Source organism: Hyposmocoma kahamanoa, unplaced genomic scaffold, assembly GCF_003589595.1.
Source record: "Hyposmocoma kahamanoa isolate Upper Pololo Valley unplaced genomic scaffold, ASM358959v1 63, whole genome shotgun sequence".
Taxonomy (NCBI): domain Eukaryota; kingdom Metazoa; phylum Arthropoda; class Insecta; order Lepidoptera; family Cosmopterigidae; genus Hyposmocoma; species Hyposmocoma kahamanoa.
Window position 1 is genome coordinate 12,354,030 of NW_020653851.1, and position 23,562 is coordinate 12,377,591.

At 38.1% G+C, this 23,562-nt stretch overlaps 1 protein-coding gene across 1 annotated transcript; it reads left to right on the forward strand.

Moving 5' to 3' along the window:
• The first annotated feature begins 137 nt into the window (after positions 1–137).
• On the forward strand, positions 138–22,094 carry LOC113229978. The gene is made up of 15 exons (XM_026463680.1): positions 138–142; positions 390–416; positions 808–919; positions 998–1,122; positions 2,427–2,477; positions 2,888–2,999; positions 3,552–3,673; positions 6,372–6,422; positions 6,580–6,691; positions 11,226–11,350; positions 11,558–11,608; positions 13,233–13,335; positions 20,132–20,256; positions 21,356–21,406; positions 21,985–22,094. The coding sequence occupies exons 3-15, from the start codon at positions 813–815 to the stop codon at positions 22,092–22,094; spliced, it is 1,245 nt and encodes a 414-aa protein (XP_026319465.1). The 5' UTR covers positions 138–142; positions 390–416; positions 808–812.
• The last annotated feature ends 1,468 nt before the right edge of the window (positions 22,095–23,562 follow it).

A 23,562-nucleotide genomic window follows, 5' to 3' on the forward strand; every position in this document is an offset into this window, starting at 1 on the left:
GCACTTAGTGCGTACACACATGTGAAGGTTGATTTTGATTATTTTTCTTCACAGTTTTTTGCATGCATTTTTCTCGACATTTTTCCAAGTTTCCTGACGTTAATATTTTTTGTCTTACAGGCATCAGGTCGGACTCCACCTCGTAAGTGTAATTTTACTACATGCTGCATGTTCTAAGGTCGTATACAAGTTTGATTGATGATGGTTTTCAGGTAATAATTTAATGATAGTTGTTCATTTTGGAAAACTGCTAATTTGTGGATTTCACAACCTGACTATTTACTGACTACTGGAATGCATGTGTTTAAGTAACTTGTCTGTTGATACGTAGATATGTTATTTATTTAAACTTGGGTGGTAATAACATTTGTTTTTGTTTCTTTCAATAGCTAAACCCGCCTATTTACAATTCAAAGGTACGTGCAATCCATTACTAATAATCTCAGAAAAAAACTACCAAAAAAGCCGACCCCAAAAGTTCGTGGAGTTACATCTATTTGCCAAGTTTTATTGAAATCGGTTACCAGAAAGTGCGCGAAACCGGATAAATGCCCTTTCATTTTGTTCCGCCTGTTCGCACCTATTTAAATGGGACCACGACAGAGGTACCTATCCTCTTTTTAACAAAAAAAAAAACATCAAAATTAATCGGCTCATAAATGCCAAAGATATCGCGTATGTTGCATGCAAAAAAAAGAAAATAAAAACATACAGCGGAATTGAAAACCTCCTCCTTTTTTGTAGTCGGTTAAAAATATACGAGTACTTTGAAATAAGGGTAAACCTTCATGCCTCTTATTGGCGCAGGCCCAATGGCGGAAGCTTTTAAATTACTGACAAGTGAGATGACCAAGAAAGGATCTGAACAGTTCGTGAAACATAAGAAATTCGAACAAAGTTATAAGGAGGCGGCTGATGAGTAAGTTTTTTGGACAAGTTATTTAGTGGTCCTCAAAAATCACCCATACTTTTATATAGGTACATGTATTATTTCTAGGCTGAGATCAGCGCCGAGCTTTGAAGCCATCGATTATGAGATTGCCATGTCAAAAGAGATAAATGATAAGCTGTCAAAAACTGTTGCAAAAGTTACGCCAAAAGATATGGTGGAACCTATGAAAGGTTCGTTATTAATTAAAGCTATTTATACTTTGGAATATATTACGGTGCGTTAAGAAATTTTAACAAACTTCTGACACAAATATTGATATCAGAACTCAATGCTAAGGACGCCTTCAATTTAGACGTTTATAAGACTGCAATGGCGAGATTGTGGCGCGGAGCGCTTCCGTAGTTTTTAGTTCACTAATTGAGACTGCAAGAGTGGCGCGCGCGTGGCATGTACCGAGTGTCGCTGCAACTGCCCTTCTAAAGCGTGAAACACATAGAACTGGTACGGGTCGGGTGCGTGTCAGGTCGGGTGCTCAGTGGGTGTAATTCCTTGTATTTATACTTAATGGACGACAACAAACAATATGCGGCGCGCGAGCGCGGGATGGGCGCAGGTGGCACCCGCTGTCAGTGTGTTTCACGCTTAAATATTGTATGAAAATTAGTAGTGGCGCGGCTGTAGCGTCACAGTTGCGCCACTGCAGCGCTTCTATAGGCGTCTAATTTGAAGCCATTACTTTAATTTTCAGCATCAATGTCGACGATATCGTTGACTTACCGCAAACGTCAAACTCGTTAAATAGACTGCACGCAAATGACAAATATCAATCTTAGTGACTTTTAATCAACTCTACGCATACGGCATATACCGTCCGGTTTTCCTTGTTTTTTAGTCTATTTTCTCCATAAAATTAGTCATTGATTGTCAAACGTTACAAATTGCAGTTTGAATAATAAACCCATAATAAACCTATCACTTTTTTGTCCTATCACTCCTATTACTTTCTAAAGGACTATCCACACACATCAGCGCCGTGCCCGGGACGTGGCCGGGACGTGCTGGTTTGTATGAACTGCGGGGCCGTCCCGGCGCTGCTCCGACCCGGACACAGACATGTGTGAACGAGTTCATACAAAGCATACGCAACGATATTTTTTTTGAGCCCCTGACGGAGCACATCCCGTCCACGACTCGAGCACGGAGCGGATATGTGTGGATAGACCATAAACTAATGCATTCCCACTGCTGTGAGCGCCATAGAACAACCGTAACAATTAAAAATTTACACGCCCCAGCGAGACGCATAGTGGCTACGCGCTGTTGACCATCTGTTTTGTGTTCTAAGTTTTCTATATAATCGTGCAGATGCTAGTCAAATAAGCCCAATATGACATTTAAGTTTGTTTTTGTAATCAAAAAACTTCGTCTGTATTTTGTTGCTAAATTAAACAATCAAAGAAATCACGAACATAACTTGTTATGAATACAGGTATTGTACTTATTTCTAAGAATTTCCTTTATTTATTCTTCACAGAAATCGTCGACATTTGCTCGCCCTATCTAGCACAAGTTGCAGAATATGCCAGTAAGTTAAAATCCTTTTAAGTACCTACAGATTTTGGTACGTGATGCATTCCGAGTGATAAACCCAAAAAGTCCTACGACCACGCTATAGGTTACACAGTTCAAAATTTGGTGTGAAGAACTGTTTTTAAAATCCCAAGTCAATTACTAAGGAATGGTTTGTTTTTGGTTGATATTATAAATTCACTTACCGATCAAATTTTGTGCTTTTAGAAAATCAGTCATTTTGGGAAATGGGATTTTTGAGGCTTCAACAATATGTCAACATATTGTTGTAGTACATAATGACATTCTGACCAAACCAGCCGGAAGGTTTAACAAAAAATTTGTTTGGTAAGTGAATTCCTTCCGGCCATAACAACGTTATTTTATTTTTAAATACCTTTAAATAAGGTTTAATTTTTTTTACAGAGGATAAGGGCAAAGCATTCAACGAATTAATAAAAAAAATGAAAGAACAACCGAACAAAACAGCATATGTAAAAGGAAAGGTTAAAAAAAATATGAGAGATGCAGCTAAAGAGTAAGTGACTTAAAAACAAAATACTAAAACGACTGGAGACATTAAATCATGGAGCTTCTTCCCAACAATAAGTCAAAACTAGTGTAGCGGCAGATATCAAATTTGTATGGTAGCTAGTAGGTGGATGTGCACCTACTGATCGATAGAACAACAAATGATCTATTTTCACAAGGTACAACGATCTCTTTCACAAGCTCTACTGCAACTAAAAATATAAAAGGGCCATTATTTATACCATCATCGGTATATTAGATTGAAAGTTGTTATGTAAGCCCAATGGTACTTTATATCACAGAATACGCCAAATGTTTTATATCATAAATTAATTTACCCCTTGATTTCCTTAAAAAATGTGTCAGTTGTTCATATCGAATGAACCGGACCCAGTGCTGATATTAGTTTCGTCAAGTCTGTCAATATGGCACAGTCATATGTTCTGTATATATTCTCTATCTATCTGATGTTACGTGATATTCAACATACTCGACGAGGTTTTTCTGTTGCTGAAATCATGATGAAATCAAAACTTTTCAATTCATAAATTACTTTCAGTTTAATTACAGCGAAAGGATTTGAAACCGATCACGATGATCCCAATCTAGCGCAAACGATCCACGATAATCTGACACAAATAGCGTCGCCAATTCCAACTGACCAGAATACTGACATGAACGGTATATAAAATAAGTAATAATCGCCTCTTATCGACGACTTCCTAGTATCGACCGCTACATAGCAAGTATGTAATAAACGCCGTGATATAGGACCACCTGCAATTCTTTTTCACAACATTTAAAACTGCCTCCTTGGCCGAACGGTTACCATGCCGATGAACGGTTACTGGCACGCCATGTCCCAGGTTCAATTCTCGGGCGGGGAGAAATATTTGCATCCTGGAGCATCCTGGGCAGATAACGGACTTCTTTTGCAAGGACCTGGGGTTTGTCAAACTTCATTGAATTTGTAGGTTTATCCATGACATGCTCGCAGACTGCAGACTTGTTTACGCGACGGTGTTTGACATCAGCTATATGTTCTTTGACGCGGATACAAATACTTCGCTTTGTTTGTCCAATATAAGAGAGACCGCACTCACAGTCAAGCTTGTAAACTCCTGCATCCTGTAAGGGGATGTTACATTTCACGGGTCTCGGGAACTGAGAAATCTTCCTCAGGGGCTTGAAATAGGTCTTGATAGATGCACGCCTGAGGACTCTTCCGATCTTGTCTGTAACACCTTTCACGTAAGGTAAGATGGCAGGTCTTCCCTCGACTGTTGGTGGTTTCACACGGGGTCTGCGGCATTGGCATGGAATCCTCAACTTATTCGCATGTAGGACTTGCTTTATATGCTGAAGTTCCCCCGCCAGATGATTACTGTCGCAGACACCATATGCTCTCTGAAACAAAGATTTGCCCACGGTAGCTAACTGGCTAGGATGGTGATGGGAATTACCATTGAGGTACCTATCTGTATGGGTTTTCTTTCGAAATACAGTATGGCCTAAGGTGTTATTAGAATTTCTTTTAATTAAAATTTTTATAATTAAAAAAAAATTAAAAAAAAAATTTTTTAATTGGCCTTTCTCGTAAATATTAATTAATTTTTATATATATTATTATGTCGAATTTTGTACAAATTCACTTAAAGGTATAATAAACAGTTGGGCAGATACATATATACAAATATTACTACAAATGTGAAAATAAGCGTGTACTATATATATATTATATAAGAAATGTTACCGATATTTTAACTAAACGTAAACTCAAATATCCGTAATTCCGATTTATAACAAAACCGTTACACTTTCGAGTAATTTTGACGCTTTTTACATAGACAAAATTAGCTTTTGTTTTGTTATCTTCGTAAAAACACATTATGAAAATTCGAGCTAATGTTATTTCGGGCAAATGTATTTTCTGACTTCTGATACGTAATCCCATGCCGTAAAACGAGTACAAGAATATTTTGTTAGTTATTTAACGTTTAATAAAAAAATCATTTTAAAAATAGGATTAAAATCAAAGCAACTCTACAGTTTCTTTGTTCTAAAAAGGTTCTAAATATTTCAATCGCTTGTGGTTCGAACAATTGAAAATGACCAAGAAGTTTATATAAGCTTCTTGAAACTGACGTAATGGGCCTCTTTCCATCTTTTGCGCATGCAATGAGTAGAAAAAGGACAGTTAGCTATTTCATTATTTCGCGTTTTGTAATTTATATTTACGATTCAGTTATATATAAATTAAATACTATACAACTGTCCAAAATAACACTTTTAAATGACAACTATGACAACACAATATATTTGTTTAGTGAAAATATGATACAAAATCCTGTTTTCACACTTTACTGTAGTAATTTTTACAAGTTATTATTATTGGTACTGCATGATTGAGTACCGCGCTGTCACTCGAGCAAACGAAGACTATTGCGCGATTGACGCTCTGTATGCGATTTTAACGCCTTACAGGTCCGCACACTTAGCGCGAACCCGACGTCCATTTATTGGTAGGTCAATGCTTTTCATAAAGCCATTTACGTGTAAAATTTTTACTGTAAAAATGAAATTCCCATGCTCGACTGACTAAATCTACACTACCTCATAGAAGAGTATAAATACTAAAGTACCACTACCTACTGCAATACCTTCACCGAGTTTATACGTAGGTAGGAACCACTCGCCTTTTTACAGTTTTATACGCTATTAATTATATAGGTAAAAATTCGGATAATTTTAGAAAACATGACAATAAAAGTGATAGTGTGAATGAGGATATTTAATTTGAAATTATATTTGACTAGTTATTCTAATAGTAGGTACCTTGTGTATTAAGAGCGGTAAATAATAAATATTACTAAGTTTGGCTTTGTTTGCGCGGTGTAGCAACACACTTGAAAAAAATAGACAATAGCATTGTCACTATACTTTTTGTTCTTGGAAAGAAAGGAAAGGTATACTGTAAATCTAATACATATGTATTTGTGTGAAATTATGTTTAGTCTGCTTCCCATTTATCATAATAAAATAAAACCAGTTTCGAGAGAAAGTTTATATTTTTAGAGAGCAAAATGAACAATTATAACACCAAGCACTTTGAAGCACAAGAAGAAATTACAAAACCCGGACAGTGTCTATGTAGCGTGTGTGTAGCCAGAAAGACCCGATCTCGTCCGCTCCGGTCTCGTCTACCATCACAATTCCCCACCCAGATACCGTCGAGGTCCAACGTCAGAGGGAGCGCGCAATTCACGCTGTAAATTGCAGGTGGCAACCTAGTCTCGCAGTTCTTCATCCGTGCTCATGACCGTTTCCGACATAGTATTAACTACACAAAATAATGTAAATTTACTTTTTCGTTTTACAGAAACTTTAGATCTCACATCAAAGTGGTTGTCTCAAAAGGCTATCGATGAAAGTAAGCATTTCACGCACTACTTTGATCAAAGTTTTCTTTGCCTTTGTAGTCGTTAATAGACGACGATAGTTTTTCGTGAATGACTAAAAGGAACACAGGTGTCAAATTCAATATTGGTATTTCAATGTTCTTCACTCACATAATATTGTTTTCACAGGTGAACGTGGACCAGCTTTCCAGAAAATGATCACACATTTGAAAGAACATGGTACCGATGCGTTTACTCCTGAACATCTAGGACTTGAAACGAAGAATCATGCAGCGCATGTGTAAGTACTTCTACTTACTTCTTCATCTGAACCTGCTTTTCAAAACTGTCTTAATGGGGCGATGACTATTTAGTTTGATCCTATGGCACCAAAATGCAGACGATACTTCCAACTACTTCACGTCGTGTATACATACCAACTACCAATAATCTGAAGTTTCATTATACAAATATTTCATTCTACTTGAGCTTTGGATAATCCAAGGCTGAATGTCCACGGTTCATTAAACGCGTTACATCATGTGCACCTTTGTTATGGACTATTTGTTTATTATCTGTGGACTGAATTAGAGCTCAGTGCCTGGCAGAAGTCCCAACCCAATTTGAATTCTCTAAAGCGAGCCCTCGTCGAACAAGCGAACCGAATCCCATTGGAGAAGATTTGTGTCACGAAACAAAATTGACCCAAATCGTCTAAGAGCTTAGGAATAAGGCGGTCATTTTGAGTGAGTAGTAATTACTTGTAGCGTTCTTGATTAGTGTCTACTCGCAGCATTACCTGAAAATCCTTAAATTTAATTTCAAATTTTTATTTTATTTCGTCTCAAAACTTATGAACACACGAAGTAGCAACAAGCACGCAATTTTGATCGCAATATTTTTATTACTGTTACGAAACGTTATTTACGCGGTAATTTTGCATTCCTGCTTGGCGGTAGAAATAGATAAGGTGGCAGTACTTCCCTAGATGAACTTTTTCACAAAGGGCTCTACTGCTACTATATATCAGTTGTCAATACATATACCATATTTGAATATTTATTTACGTATACAGGGTGTAATCGTTAAGTGTGCCCAGGCGATTATTCCATAAACATAAGATATCAATAAGCTTTAAACTGTTATCGTAAGTACATTAACTAATGATTAAATTGACAAGTAACTATATAATTCTAACTGTAATTATGTAATGATAACTTAAAAATAATAAAACTAGAAACATCCAAAATTTTAGTATTAAACGCTCCCATACATTTAATACATAGATATAGAAAAAAATCAGTCAGTTTTCCATTATACGTTACCACGGGTTGGTAAAGCTGTCACTGTCAAGAGCAAACTCGAACCATCAAGGAATTTAATAAATTAAATTATGTTGTTTTTTATGAAGGATTTATGTAGTTTTCTATAATTGTTTCTAATTTATTTTGCATGCACATGTAAAATAAAGCCAATTTTATTTTATTCATTTTTACAAGGTGTTTTGTACAACTTGGCATTTTCACGTTTTACGAGAGATCTTGTTGTACAACGATCGCCATGTCACAGTGGCCATGATTGTAGGCGTGTCACCTCGATATAATCATTTTGATCATATCGAGACGACACGAAGTACGCCCCCATACCAAATCTCTCCTTTTTTTCTATATCTATATTTAATACGACATACTTAGAGAGGCTCTAGTTTTCCTACTTTAACAGCTAAGAATAAGTTTACAAATAATAAAACACCTATAAATAAAGTAATAAAACTATCTTTTAATTGAATGAAAATATAATATACATATGACATAGTCAATTATGTGATCAAGTGTGAGTTGTCTATAATAATGAATAAAACTGATCAAATTCTTTTTAGTGCTGATGACTTAATTTCATGTAAGGATCACTTCATTGTATACCATATATTCATTGATTATTTGACTGATCGCTCCCAATGAGTCAATGAGAGTGAGTGAGGGAGGAGGGGCTCTGTTTTGGTGTTCCACAGGGCAGCATTCTGCGCCTTACCTTATTCACGATCTATATTAATGAGCTTTGCCAAATTTACATGGAAGATGGTGATATTTTTACCTATGCTGATGATACTGCTTTACTCGCATACGACACTGACTGGACTAAGGCAAACGCGCGCAGAGACATCCTTGGCTCCAAGAAGTCGCACGGTTAATAGAGAACTCATCCAGTGTTGGGCAAAATTTAATTGTTCTGGCAATTAAAGATTGACAATTAATTAATTGTCAATTGCGAAACAGCAACTAACAATTGATCAATCGTTAATCGCGTATGTCTACAATTAACAATTAATCAATTTTCAATCTTTTCAATGTTCTTGAGTGGGTGGGTGAGTAGGTGGGTGAGCGGGTGTGTTGAGTTAAGAGGTGGGTCACTTACCCCTGACCCACCTCCTAACTCACCGCCTTACCCACCACCTTTTTTTTTTGTTAATCCGGGTGCATCTGCATACAGATACCCCGGCCAGGCGGGGGCAGGGCCAGGGTTATATGGGACTGGGCTGAACCCTGGAGGGGAGCAGCCCGACCGCACTAAACCCCCGGAGTGTTCCTCCTCTCCGCTGTAGGTGGGGGTACGGGCAGATGCGCTCGTCCGTGCCCCCACCAGCGGCTGGCCGCGCCTTTCGCAGCCCCTCCCCGAGAAGGGAGACACATCGGTCCCCCGACTCCGAATGTGAGGCTCGCCGAACACCAGACGAGCCTTCCATCCCGGGCCCCTCTATGCTGGGCAACGAACTCCTCCGAGTCCTCTACCCAGGGGCCATGGGGGGCCAGGACAGCATCCACTCAACTGTGAAGTTCAGTGGCTGCTCCCCCAGCTCCCGCGGCGGATCTGATGGCAGGCTCCGCCGCAACACCTAACGCGCGACTCTTCGAAGAGAGTCCCTTGGAGCGCCGACCACGGGTCAACCGCCCACCTAACCCAACCCCCAACCTAACTCACCCCCTAACCGTCCCCCTAACCGTCCCCCTAACCGACCCCCTACCCGCCCCCCAACCGGCCCCCGACCGGCCCTCCGACCGGTCCCCCGACCGGCCCCCCCGACCGGCCCCCCGACCGGCCTCCCGACCGGCCCCCGACCGGCCTCCCGTAGTTAGCTATTATATACTAGTAGCATTTTTACTAAAACGCCACCTGATGGTGAATGGCTGAATCAGGATGAAAAAAAATACTGAAATATTGTAGTATAACTCTTACTCAAGTGACTGTAAATTAAATTTTGTTAAATTGTGTTACGTCGTTTTCACATTTTAAGCCCTACCCAATCAAAATCTTTAAGTTATGGTAGTAGATAATAGAGCGTAAAGTTTGAATTGCACACAAGCTAAAAAGCGGCGACATCGGTACTCGATCTTACATAGCGTCATTACATATCTCCCCTTTTTTCCTATATCTATGGACGCTACTTATACCGTATCATCGTAGATGAGTACGACATAGGCAGCAAAACCAGGAACAGCAGACAGAGTGAGCTTGTCGCTACTTATATTGCATCATCGTAGGTGAACACAACATAGTCTGCAAAACTAGTAAGCCCATGCAAACAAATGTACTGGCAATGCTAACTAAGAACATTATTTAACGTACCACATCTCAGTCTTTAACGAGAATAGGTAACTTGACAGGAACAATAAAAACAGGAACGTTTGGACAATAAAAGTATTTATCATACTTTATTGTAATTTGTAGATGTAAATACTGTTAATAGTATCATAGCTTCATTCACATGACACCATGGTTTCATTTAAACTCAAGTATAAATACATATAGTACACCGGATATGTATTAAATAGATAACAGCATATATAAAAGGTGTGATATACACATAGAGATGTAATTGATACAAGATAAGAAGTAACATCCCATTAATGTAGACTAGTTATATAAGACTTATATAACTAGAGAAGTAGGATGACAGAGAATAAGGAAAGAAGAATAGGCCCACCTCATACCCTGCCTAATTCATTTAAATCAGAATTCCTATTACACCTTGAATAACACAAGTAAGAAAGGTATCCAATAGAAGTTAATACTTGGTAGGAAACTTATCTAAGTTGGTGTTAGTGTTATGCTAATACACCGTCATTATATATTTTATTCATAAAGTTTGCTAGATCATTTTTAGCACTTAAATTAAAAAAAAATTAGTAGCCGTAGAACTCCTTGTGAAAGAGTTCGTCTAGGGAAGTACTGCCTTACCTTACCTATTTCTGCCGCCAAGCAGTAATGTGTTCCGGTTTTGAAGGGTAGGGTGCTGGTGAAATTACAGGCACATGGGACTTATCAACTTATGTCTCAGGGTATCGGGCACAGTGGCAGTGCCACTCAGATCTTTGCGGTTTAAAGCTCTGAGCGGCACTGCAATTGTTTTGGACAGGCGTGAGCTTACCATCAGGCGCAAAACTTGTTCGTCCCATCATTTGATGTGATAAAAAAATAGAAGATTAGATATTTATTACTTTTTCTTTTACTGATGTACAGTAGTAATAGTATTATAAACCTATTGTAAGCACAAAGCTTTCACTTATCCATAATTTTTTTAAATGTTTATGCCTTGGTTCAGAGAATCTCCTCCTCCTAAAACACAGGTCTAATACCTAATTTAGGAGTTGGAAGCTCATATATAATTGTAACATTTTGTGTATGTAACCTGCATATGTAAAGTACGAAATAAAAATATTATTATTATTATTAGTATAATCATATAGATTTGTACCTACTATTTTATACCTGTAAAAAATTATCCACTTTGGTACATACAATGAATACCCAAATTAATTAATTTTATTATTCCATAGTCTTGAAGAAGCTCCAGGATTATCTTCTATCAAGCCGGATCCTGTTACTGTTCCGCATTTTAAAGAAAAACTACACAAAGAAGTGGAGCTTGTTACGACTCCGAGTACGACTGGCGAAATGGGAGGTAAATAAAGACAAAACTAAAGATTATTTTGTATTTATTGATACATTTATTGATATTAACCTAACAAGTTTCCAAATTCTTAAGGCTCTGTGTTCTAAATTGTACAGGAGATGAGCTGATGGACTTTTTTGTACATGTACTTACTATTTAAAAAAAAGAAAATAACAATATACTGATCAATAGTTATATTGGTTTCACTTGTTTCAGAGGCCATAGAACTTACATCAAATTACTTGTCAGGCTATGCTCGTGATAAAAGTGAGTTACTCTATAAATTTGTTTATTCAAGTAGGGAAGTATTGGATATTGCCGCGCGTCTGATAATTTCGCGCATCTGTATACCTCAATAACTACACCCTGCTAAGGCGCCGCGCGATCGTGTAGCTGGTGTTAGATACAAGCAACCGACAACTAGAAGCGATTATTCTATTTTCATGCAATTGCTGTTGCAGCAACCGGCGACAGTGCCCGACTGGTGCAACCGGCGACTGTGTCGATTTCATATCAATTGTATGAAAATAGAATATTCATTTCTAGGTGCCGGTTGCTTGTATCCAACACAACACAAACGTTCGCGTGGTGCCTTAAAATCTGGAATACCCCAGTATCATAGCTTGACACATATTACTCCCCGCATGCACGCTATTACTTTTCATCCTAAGCAACCATATGAAGAAGACACGTACTGTTTGTTTTCACACTTTCAATTTAATTGTGCCTGTTTAGGTAAGAGGTAAGCAATATTACATTTTTATTTTAAGTAATTGCTTTAACATATTTGAAAGATTAAAATAATGTATCAATGATTTGCAAAATCATTACGAGATTTGAAAACAAAGTGATTGTGTTTAACAATTTCGAGCTTAGAGCACGGCATTAAAACAAAACGAACCTGTTAAACGGGAAGTTTCGAATAGAAATGTAAACAGTGACAAGCATAAGTTTGTAGATAACGAGTACATACCAAAATCTCGAAATAATAAAGATAATCAAAATTTTAAAGGGATAAAACTGCAAAATATCGAAAGAACGTATAACAGTATTTTTAACATACATTAGATTTTGAAGACGTAAGGGTGATTTTCCACCGGCGAGGCGAGACGAAATGAGGCTAGACGAGAATTGAAATCTCGCTGGCCTATTTCCATCAAAACTCGCGATTGATTATATATTAATTTATTATATATAGCTACATATTTAATTAAATATTAATTATATAATAATTAATAGCCATCACGAGACCTCGCGAGCTAGTACTGTTCAGTTCGTTTAGCGATAAATACGCAGCTGAAGTAATACGTCCCGTAAATGATTATTAAATATGTTAACGGAAGAGTCTGATGAAACCATTTTTTTTTTAATAATTCCACTCATGGCATGTAGTGGAGATATGAGTACTATCAAAATCCTACTGGGCCTACTAGTGAAACCAAGAGCGGAACGAAGATCCCGAAAGGAATTGCACAATCAATTTTTTTTGTTCTTGTGGACCATATGCAAGAAACTAGCATAAAAAAAATTCTACAGATCGTGACGAAGTCCAAATTTTTAATTTCATCCTGTGACCTGAAACATCAGGTTAGTTTGTAGGGAAAGTATGCAATATTGCGCGTGAAAATGTGCGGTACTAAGAAAATAGAAAAACAAGAAAGACTGCTGCGTATATTCCGTAGGCAATTATTTTGCCTCGTTGTAACAAGTTTTTTAAACCAGTAGGCGTCTACTAAAATTAACTTAGTAACGTTCGCCAATGTTATGAATTCCTTTACCTTAGAAGGGAAAAATAGTTTAAAATTTGCCTTATTGTGTGATTTCACCTGTATCTTATTATTACAATAATATTAGTATCTTTTGATAAGTCACATAATTCGTAATTACACAGAAGCGACGCAAACACAACTAATACAGATGATGAAAAGCAAACCAAGTGCATTACTAACGAAAAGAGATGCACATACCATGAATTATGGCCAAGGAGCGGATGAGTAAGTTTTAGCACAGTTTAACACATCATACAGTAGGGAAACGAATATGTGTAGGTACCCGCCATAGCCACGACACAAAGGTTTGATCCCACAAACACGCTTAGTTTGTGGGATCAAACGCTCTTAGTTTGTGGGATCAAACGCTAAGTGCTGATGAGTGCGTGATTTAAAATAAATATATATTTAAAATATATACGTTCAGTGAAATTTACGAAAATTGACAATAACATGCAGAATAATGATAATATTATTAAGTCGATTTTCTACTGATGTTTTCGAAAAATACGTTTCAGGATTTCGGTGAATATTGTAGTGCTGGAAGACCGTTTTAGGCAGAATTTCCGTTTATTCTTCGTAACATTTTAGATAAATTTTATAACGTACCATGTAAAGTAAAAATTAAATCACGGCCATGCTCATGTTTTCCCATTTTTTTTATTAAATGTCCATTCGAATGCGAAAGCATTATTTCGGCCATTCTCAAAACAGCAACTTTTTGCATGTGCCGACCTTTCCTGTCTCTTTATGGCATCATACAGAACCACAAATTTCTTTTTTAAACTGATTTATACACTTTTATCTAAAGGTATTTTTAAGATTTTAGCTCTACTACTTAATTATCATACTTATTTTATTCTTCAAACCCATGTTCTTCAATTACCGTAGCCTGTCCGGACGCTGCTTTTATCTGCAAATTTACTTCTCATCTTAGTCCGGAATGAATTACACCAATGCCATTTAAGATCCTGGGTAGCAAAATACTGCTTGTGTAATCGCAGAAAAATATAACCTACGATGACCTTTCTTTTAAAAATCTACCATCAAATATTCGAGTGTCCGGCCCGAAGGTTTCATTACCGTCAATATTCTTTTCAAAGTGCGCATACCGAAACCACGAAATAGTGTCAGCGTATTCGCTCGCAATTTATAAAAGTATCTAATTACCGTAACATTGCTTTTACAATTTTCTAATTCCCATTCCCCTGTTTGTGAATTACATTTTTCAAGGAAATGTGTTATCGCTTATTGAAATAAAAGAGCTAATAGGCCTTTATGTATTACGATACTCGAATATTTTCCAACTCTTCCAGTTTTTGAAATTTTTGAGGAATTGGTCCGTGTTGACTACCTACTGTAAATTACCGTAGGTTTTCTAATTACCGTAGTATGAAAATATTGAAGAGTTTTAAATATTACATACTATTTCGTGTCAGTATAGAGCATATCTAAACATATTATGATAAAACCAGACTTCTAGGTAATAATTAGACGTTATAATCAAACCAATACACAATATTTTTTAACAAAAAAAAAATAAGGAGGAAATTTTAGAAAAAAGAGACTTGCGACTTTAAAAAATGGTTCGATTTTATATCAGCGATCGAAAGAGAAGGGGAAAAAGAGATATATTAGTAAAGAAAAGTAGTTGTTACCAGTTTGGGAAAAGCCTGTTAAAAATCCTAAAAAAATCAAACGCGAAACAGAATCAATTTCAAGGCATAAAAAATAAAAGTTATAGACTAATTTAGTTAAAAAAACTACAAGAAGAAATGTTAGCAACTGAATGGAATGAACAATTCAATGGCACTATGTAAGAGATCCCCTGAAATCTCCATCGCCAATAAATTCGTGATACTCGACGTATTATAACTTCATCGCGGTTCCAGCGTGTTTTTTAAAAAACCACAAAAAATAGTCTTAGGGACGAACTTTGTCAGCCATCTACTTCTTCCAGGAACTCCACAAATACGAATCTTTTGGACGAAGATTCGAGATCCTGTGCTGTCCAGGATTTGTTGATACCACGGTCTGCGTCTGTTTACAGCTTAATGGATTTTTTTTGACACAGCTGAATTGTGTTTTATATTATGCTTCAGTGATGTAGAATAGTTTATAGGTATATTATATTACCCTGCTAAAAAACCTATACAAAACAGCCACGAGAACAGTACACTATCAATACAATTCAACGATTATTCTAATACTAAGTCGTACGCCAATGAGATATCTTCGACGCTACGCACTAACGCACTAGAAAATATCTTCAAAACACTAGATTGGAATGGTTTAGGCATAAACGTGAACGGTCAATATCTCCATCACATCACCTAAGATTTATGGATGACGTCGTCTTGCTTGCGAAATCAGCAGGAGACCTCGTGAGTATGCTCAACGGCTTCAGCCGTATTTTTAGAAAAGAACATCCAATTCCATCTGAGAAAACATGGATTCAATTACGAAATTGTGTCGAGAAAGGGACCAAGTATTACTGGTAGCAACCGAATATTCAGAAAGAACACTAAACGAGAAATATGACGAAACGGAGAAATACAGACATCGATGGCTAGAAATCAAAAATTGTACGTCTTAGAAAGAATCTCAGAAAGAGGCTTCAAAACAGCACAATCTGAAACTACCACTATTGGAATTCGTAAAACTCAATGATGACCCGAAGAAGTGGGTACCATTCTAGGGACAGTTTAGAAAAATACCCGAAGATAACACCATGGATGAACCAGGCCTTGATGCAAGCAATGATCCCAGGATCGAAAGCGAGGGCTCTAGTCGAAAGTTATGCTTCCACCAAAGGGAACTATGTACATGTGGTGCACATGCTGAAGGATAGATTTGCCAAATATGAAGTTCTCATTGAAACATATGTTCGGGAAATTCTAAAATTAGTAGTTTCAAATAGTGAAGCGATAGATGTTCTCTATGATAAAATTGTAGGAAATTTACAAACATTAGAAACCTTACGAATTTGTAAAGACAAATATAAATGTATATTATACCCACTCGCAGAGTCTGCCTTGCCAGAAAACACTCTACTTAACTGGATTAGACTTCCACATAATGACTCGTCCAAACTCACACAACTGCTAGGTTTCTTAAAGACAGAAGCTAAGAATAACTTTTTACAGATGGACGCAGGTAGGGAGGTAATTCCAATAGCAGTGTGTCTCCTAAGTAAAGAAACAAAGGGTAAACCAGAGCTGCACTACCCGCTGGCTCAGATGGCCAGTTTGTGGGACTAGCGAGTAAGAATTCAGGACCAACTATTCAACGGGAGTCTACCATTGAAGTGGTACCTCTACCACGCGTAACGTCATCAGCTAAATTTAAATCGGTTGGAACCCAGTGCCATTCGGAAACAGCGCTGTTCTCCAATATCTCGCCAACTCTATTGGCTGCAAAGGGTTTGTAATTTCGTGCATTTCTTCGTAGCTAACCCAGTACCGTTATCGAGTCGCACGAGAAGTAACGTCGACTGGGTTTGCCACGACGAGCGTCGCAAATAAATGAAGCTAGGCGAGTGGCTATCAAAGCCTATTGTAATTCTTTACACTTACTTTACTCGCAATGAACACGAGCTTCACGTCACCGAAAACATCAACGCATCGCCAATATGCGATTACAATATACGCTAATTGACTCGCGTCACAAAATACGCGTAGCTCCCGTTCCTTCCCATTCATGCTACTTAATTTATACTATTGGGGTATTCGTATTTCTCGAATTGACTCAAACCATTCATCCCATGCTTTGTAGTCGTCTTCACAAATTTTGGAATAGTATTCGAACTTTGACTACGATTGGTGACAATATTCCCAACTGGTCATAAATACGCATGACTTAAGTAAGAGCTTGACGTTTTATTCGGGGAGGAGATGACTCATTAGACAGACCAGAGTTATGTTTTAGTTCATTACAAGAGGGCTGCCAAATAAGACCTAGAGTGCGAGACATCGAGTCATTGCACAAATATATATCACGCACCTTACTGTTAACGACATTGAACAACAATTCATCTGGTAACGTTGCTAAGGCTGCTGGCTCGTTGGTTGTCCAGCTACGCATTTCAAAGCCGCCGCCGCGTCTGTGAATAGTAACTACCTCCTCAATCAGGCGAGTTGCGTCCTTAATACTATGAACACTGCTGATAAAATCATCCATGTAGGTATCGCTCTTGATGATTCGCACGGACTCTGGGAGCTCTTCTCGGAACTATGATGCATTTAAGTTGGTGATGTAGATTGCCGTTGCAGGACTTGAGCATGCGGCAAAAATCATGGAGCTCATACGGTAGGTTTTAATAGGGCCAGAAGGGTCACGCCACTGGAAGCGTTGGTCGTACCTGTATCGATGTATAATTTTTATTTGTGGGAACATTTCCTTTATATCGTCAATTAGGGCGATCCTTCCTTCTATAAATCACATCAAAATTCCGTGTTGATTCTGCAACAGGTCAGTTAACAGTAAAGAATTTAAAGACACTCCCGAAGAGTGCGCGGCAGCATCATGGGATATACATAGCTTCGTCGGTTTGTTCGGATTTATCACCCCGAAGTTGGTAAAAACCAACAAATACCAGCAGGTTTTTGTCCCGTTCACTATTCCGCGTGTCCTTTATTCAAGGTATCGTGGATATTTTTACGATATCGCTTAGCATAGTCTGGCTCTCGCCACATCTTCTTTTCTAAGCTCCTGAACCTAGACAATGCTAAAGGGTGCTGTTATCGTATCCGACTTCTAACACAAGCCAAGTTCAAAGCGCCCGGATGGAAGTCGGCGAGCAGTAGGTACGAACTAAAATTTCTAATGCGTGTTGATCATCGGTATTACGCGCCTCATATTTGGTGACTCGTCATATTTCTACACTAATGTCATTTGATGCCGTTGTGTTTCTAGCCAGTCGTTACCTAAGTCAATAAAGGTTGTCTACGAAAACGACAAGAAAACCCGATTGCCCGATCGGTACAATAAGTAATTATTTATTGTCGCAATGTTATTGCAACTTTACATACACTTAACTTAGGGGATTCTAATGCACTGCCGAGTTCACAAAGATCCTCTAGGTGATTGGGCTAGTGGATCCTGGTGGACTCAATGACCTTATGTACCAAGTTTTGAAAGGTGTTTACTAGCCGTGAAATACTGTCCATGACGTTACATATAGCAGGGTCAGTTGGCTCGTAACCGTCTCGCTCGATGTGGAAGACATGGCATTCGAGAAGTGGCGCGAGAGGCTGGAACAGCCGTGGATCTCGCGCTAGCGCGCCGTCGGCGCGATCCTGCCCAACCTCGAAGTCTGGTTGAGCCAGCGGAAGTGCGTCACTACGTTCCGGCTGACACAGATATTCACCGGGCACGGATGCTTCGGTGATTACCTGAATCGGATCGGACGTGAGTCGACGACGCAGTGCCACCACTGTGGGAGGAACCAGGATTTCGCCCAGCACACGCTGGAGGAGTGCTCCGCATAGGCCTCCGAGCGGAACATCCTGGTTGCCCGGATCGGGCGAGATCTCTCTCCGCCAGGCACAGTAGCGGCTATGCTGGCGGATCAAGAGTCCCATGAGGTAGTGGTCTCCTTCTGTGAAGCGGTGATGCTCCAGAAGGAGGTCGCCGAGCGGGATTGGGAGAGAGCCGATCCCGCTCGGCGGCGGCGTACCTTCGCGGCCGCGGGCGATCGGAGCGATGGCTCCGTTCGCCAGTAAGTTTGGCAGCCGCGTGGAGGACGACGGGGCGGTGTGACCCGTTTCGTCGTGAGGAGGGGAGGGGGAGGACGTAGCTCCTCCTAGGTGCTGGGGGGAGATGTCAGAATTGGGTGGCTCGTAACTGTGTTGGTTGACTAGGACAGTGTTGGCGTTTTATTGTTTATCCTCGTCAGTCGCTGCTAGCTCTGCTTGTAGTTCGATCTCGGCAGTGCTCCGCTCAAGCTCCAGCTTTTTCGTAGCCAGCTCTAGCTCTAATCGTGCGAGGTGACAAGCGTGCTGTGCCTCTGCTGCGAGTTTCCTCGCAGTAACCGGCGCTGAAGAGCGGCTTGTTCGCGATGCAACCGAGTTTGTACGTGTGCGAGTGGGCGCAGGTGCGATGGGTACGTCCATTGCTCTGTTATCTGTAGGCCCCATTTGGCTATCTGTACGAAACCCTGTCAACGCGCCAGGCACAATCGTAGCGGGAACATTACCTGAAAAATCCGCTTGGCCGTCGGCAATCAATCGTGATTGGCTTCGGGTTTTAGCCATTTTAAATATAATAAATTAGATAGCCAATGGCCACTGCAATTATATTCTTCACTGGTTCATAAAACTGGTGAAAAGGACCACATATACTTGGTGACGACTGTATATTATTATTGCCTAGAGGAAAAAAAGTTGAGCATCCAACTTCAATGCTAGACAATAAAGAAAACAAAAACAATATAATAAAAACAGTTTAAAAAGAATGGTGCTGTCGCGCACAAATGCCATTTCGATATATTAATAGTTTAGCTTAAAGTTGATCATATTTCAGTGTTATAAAGTATAATACGCGAAAAAAAATAGCCTGTAAATAATTAGGCTGAGAACACCGAATTGTGAGAATGGTCGATTTAGAGAAATTTAATAAATAATAGAAAATCGAAACATCTGAAAATCATGCGTCACGAAAAAAATTATCAAACGACGAACATTATTACACTACTGTGTGGAAGACATTATCTGGATATTCCAAAGATTCGCACGAACCGTAACGCTTCCACATTTATATGAACGAACGGCTATGGAGTGGAATTCCCTGCCTGCAGACTTGTTTCCTGAACGTTATAACTCGACTCTTTTCAAGGCGAGAGTGAATAGACATTATTTAGGTGTGCATGCTCCATCATCAACCTCATCGTCACTTTCCATCAGGTGTGATGGAGGTGAAATGCGCACTTATATTTTATAAAAAAATAATAATAATACTGCTGATTAGTTTACATTGCTCTTATATTTACATATGATGCTTACATTTTATAATAAAATTTCAGGATAGAGAGTAATCCAAATCGATTACCCATATTACCCATGAAAGACGTAGCTAAAGAAATGCAATCTCATTTAACTGAAGACACGGCATCAATTACGCCTCCAGAATTAAAAGTTCCTATGAAAGGTATTGTTTGTTTTTTGATGGTATGAAAAATTGTTTGTTTTCGATGCTCTTTTTACGTTTAAATTATTTTCGATTGCTATATTAAATTTATTGACATCTTTACCAAAAACAAATAGAAAAAGTAAGTGTAGTATAATATCTACGAGCAGATTTGTGACAGGTTTGTGTCACAAACTTGTGTTTTAGCAGGGTTAGTTATTACCTTTCTTTGATAATTATCATGATAGTTATCTGATAATTCGCCTACATATGTATATATATAATTATTCATGCTGATACATAGATTTGTCTCCTTAATTTTAGACTAGTTAAGGAGACCATTTTAGACTAAAATTAAGGAGACCAGGTAGGTAAGGTGGCAGTACTATTACTGCCACCTTACCTATTTCTGCCGCCAAACAGTAACATCAACATTACTGTGTTCCGGTTGTGAAGGATAAAGGTGCTGGTGAAATTACAGGCACATGGGACTTGTCAACTTATGTCTCAGGGTGACGGGCGCAGTGGCAGTGCCCCTCAGATCTTTGCGATTTATAGCTGCAGAGTGCAGTGCAGAATGGCACTGCAACTATTATGGACAGGCGTGTAGCTTACCACCAGGCCCCGACTTTTTCGTCCTGTCACTTAATATTACAATAAAAAAATGAAAATACTAAAATATTATTTAAAAAAAGACATTTATTAATTTTATTAATTGTTAAAATCAAATGCGTGCGCGTGAGCGTGTGTGTATGTTCGTGTAACTTCATGTATAAGATGTTCGTGTCTACACATATAAGATGTGAACGTACGAGAATTGTGTCCTTATGCTAGCATTATGTAATATTTGGTTCAAGTAGCATCAGTGATACTGCCTAATTGTACAAATGGATCAGAGGGCTTTGGAAGCGTGTCCTAAGTGGATAGTTTTCAACTGATATTTTGTGTACAACTGCAGTTTTTCGGATGTATATTGTTGTAATTTGTTGTATCCAAGAATCTGACCAGTCCACTGGTGTGTCGAATAGCGATTGTGCCGAGTCACAAACCTGTGGAATCCAAAATTTGTCCTATAGTGAACGAGAATTTGTCCTATACTGGGTCTTATTTCATTTTACAGTGGCAATAAAAGAGGCTGCGGATGTTTTGTCGGAAAGTTTTGCTTTAAAGAGTAAGAAACTGTTGTACTGTATTGTATACTTATACGGTAATAGCATTAACAAATATCGTGTAGTGTACATTAGCGGTCGAGTTTTACCTAAATTCATTAGCTTTCAAAATACATTTATGTACAATATACAAATGTAACTGCAGAATAAGCACTTAGTACAAGGTTCCGGCATCATTTATGTCACAAATAAATAAATACACTCCTGGGCAAATAATTCGAGCCACCTTGCATTTTTATCCTTAAAGGACTAAACGGTTTTTTAAATTCAAATTTTAAATAAGGATATGGAAATAACGTTTAGTCTACCAGTTTCAAATTCGCATAACAGCCTTTTTGAGCAATCAATCATTGTTTAAGCTAAGCATTTAATATTGAAAATAGAGGTGACTCGAATTATGTGTCCGGGAGTATATTAAACAATTACATTTTTTTTAACCGCCAATTAACGTGAATTTTATTATTATTTTTATAACGTAATTTACTTTGAGTATATGCTATTTACTTTTATAATTATGTGTTGACTGGATTTGGACTCAAATACAAATTACCGATGATAACATAATTTAATATTTACTCAGGTGGCATTGGTGGTGAAAAGTATGCACAGGCATACCAGGCAAATAAGAAAAAGCTGACAGGGGTTGATGATGCAGATGGGGCTTTGGTCGACGAAACTGGACGATCGTAAGTGGGCTTAAAATTGCATGAAAAAAGTAATAAAAATTAAAATATTTTGTTCTGCTTAAAATCAAGTTCAATAACGCACGATTGCACTACTAACACTAGACGTTAAAAAAGTCAACGATTCCTATTTTAACTTGTCTTATTTGTCGATTTCAGTATGGATGGTGCATCTTGTAAGTAGATAATTAACAATATTTTTTTTGCTTAATGACCTGGGCGCCAAGTTCGATATGTCCTCCAAAGAACACTACGCCAACAAAATTTTTGGACCTATTCAGTTTTTATTTTCTTTTTTGTTTCTATATTTTTTTTTATTTTGTTTGTTTCTTTTTTTTCACAAAATTCGGGGAGTATTTTTTAAACTTTGGTCCTCTCACGCCACATGATATAATGGCACAATTTATATTTCTATTTTTTCCACAAAATAATCATGTATCACATTCGAACGACAACAGACGCGCTGTTGACAATCATGTCACCGTCTGATCATAAACTAGGTAACGCGGACCCCGCCCACTAACCAGTATATTACTAGTATTTATGTGGTCTGTGCTGTCTACGAACATAATTACTTGAACAAACAAATTAGGAATGACGACTAAGTTAATATTACTAAATAACCGCCACCTTATATTTTGTGTGTATATTATCTGTATATTTGTACATATGTGTAAATTTTGTTGTTATTATGAAGCTTAGGTATATACTCCACTGGAGTTTGCACTTAAAATTTCATGTAGTTGCTTTATTAAAAAAACTGAGTGAAATTAACAAGCAAAACTAAAATTGAAACTATCTTTTATACATGATAAATAACCACAACTACAGTGCGTCCGATGACGCGCGTTTGCGTCGTCGCGTCGGCTCGTATACACGTCTCGTCGCCGCCGTCGACGCGTGTAAGTGCCCATACGCATAAGACCACAGTCTTAGGGTCGTATTCTAGAACTCTACTCAATGCTCAAGTCAGGATTTGAGTATGGTTTAAAGCACTCGAAATCGTACTCAAGTCCCTGCCATTACGGTCCTATTTCCAGTGCTTGAAATCATACTCAGATCCTGAGTTGAGCATTGAGTAGAGTTCTGGAATACGACCCTCAGACTCAGTTCGTTGCAATGTCATTTGTTTTTCGCAAATTTTAAAATTTCCCATAAGTGATTGGAATTGAGGGAGTTAATTTAAGTAAACTAAAGAATAACGTAGACTTTCCCTTCTAAAAGTCCCTGGACTTCTCGAACCTGATTATAGTTGAATACGCATATTATTTTTCCTATTAAGTATTTGCTACGAATTACTGTCTCAAAAATAATATTGTACTTGAGTTCATTAAAAAAATAAACAAGACAACCTATATTTTGAACTGTTTAGAAAATAAATACTAATAAAACGTTCGTACAGGTAGATCAACTCTTTCGATTCCGATCACTGGTTCCCATAAATAAATATATAAAATAAAAATGTTAAACCATTT

What these genes read in the sequence shown, in the direction of transcription:
- LOC113229978 (XM_026463680.1), top strand. Translation starts at nt 813, where the DNA reads ATGGCGGAAGCTTTTAAATTACTGACAAGTGAGATGACCAAGAAAGGA. An exon ending in AGGCTATGCTCGTGATAAAA is followed by an intron (nt 11,609 to 13,232) that starts GTGAGTTACTCT and finishes GTAATTACACAG; the next exon opens with AAGCGACGCAAACACAACTA. An exon ending in GGAAAGTTTTGCTTTAAAGA is followed by an intron (nt 21,407 to 21,984) that starts GTAAGAAACTGT and finishes ATATTTACTCAG; the next exon opens with GTGGCATTGGTGGTGAAAAG.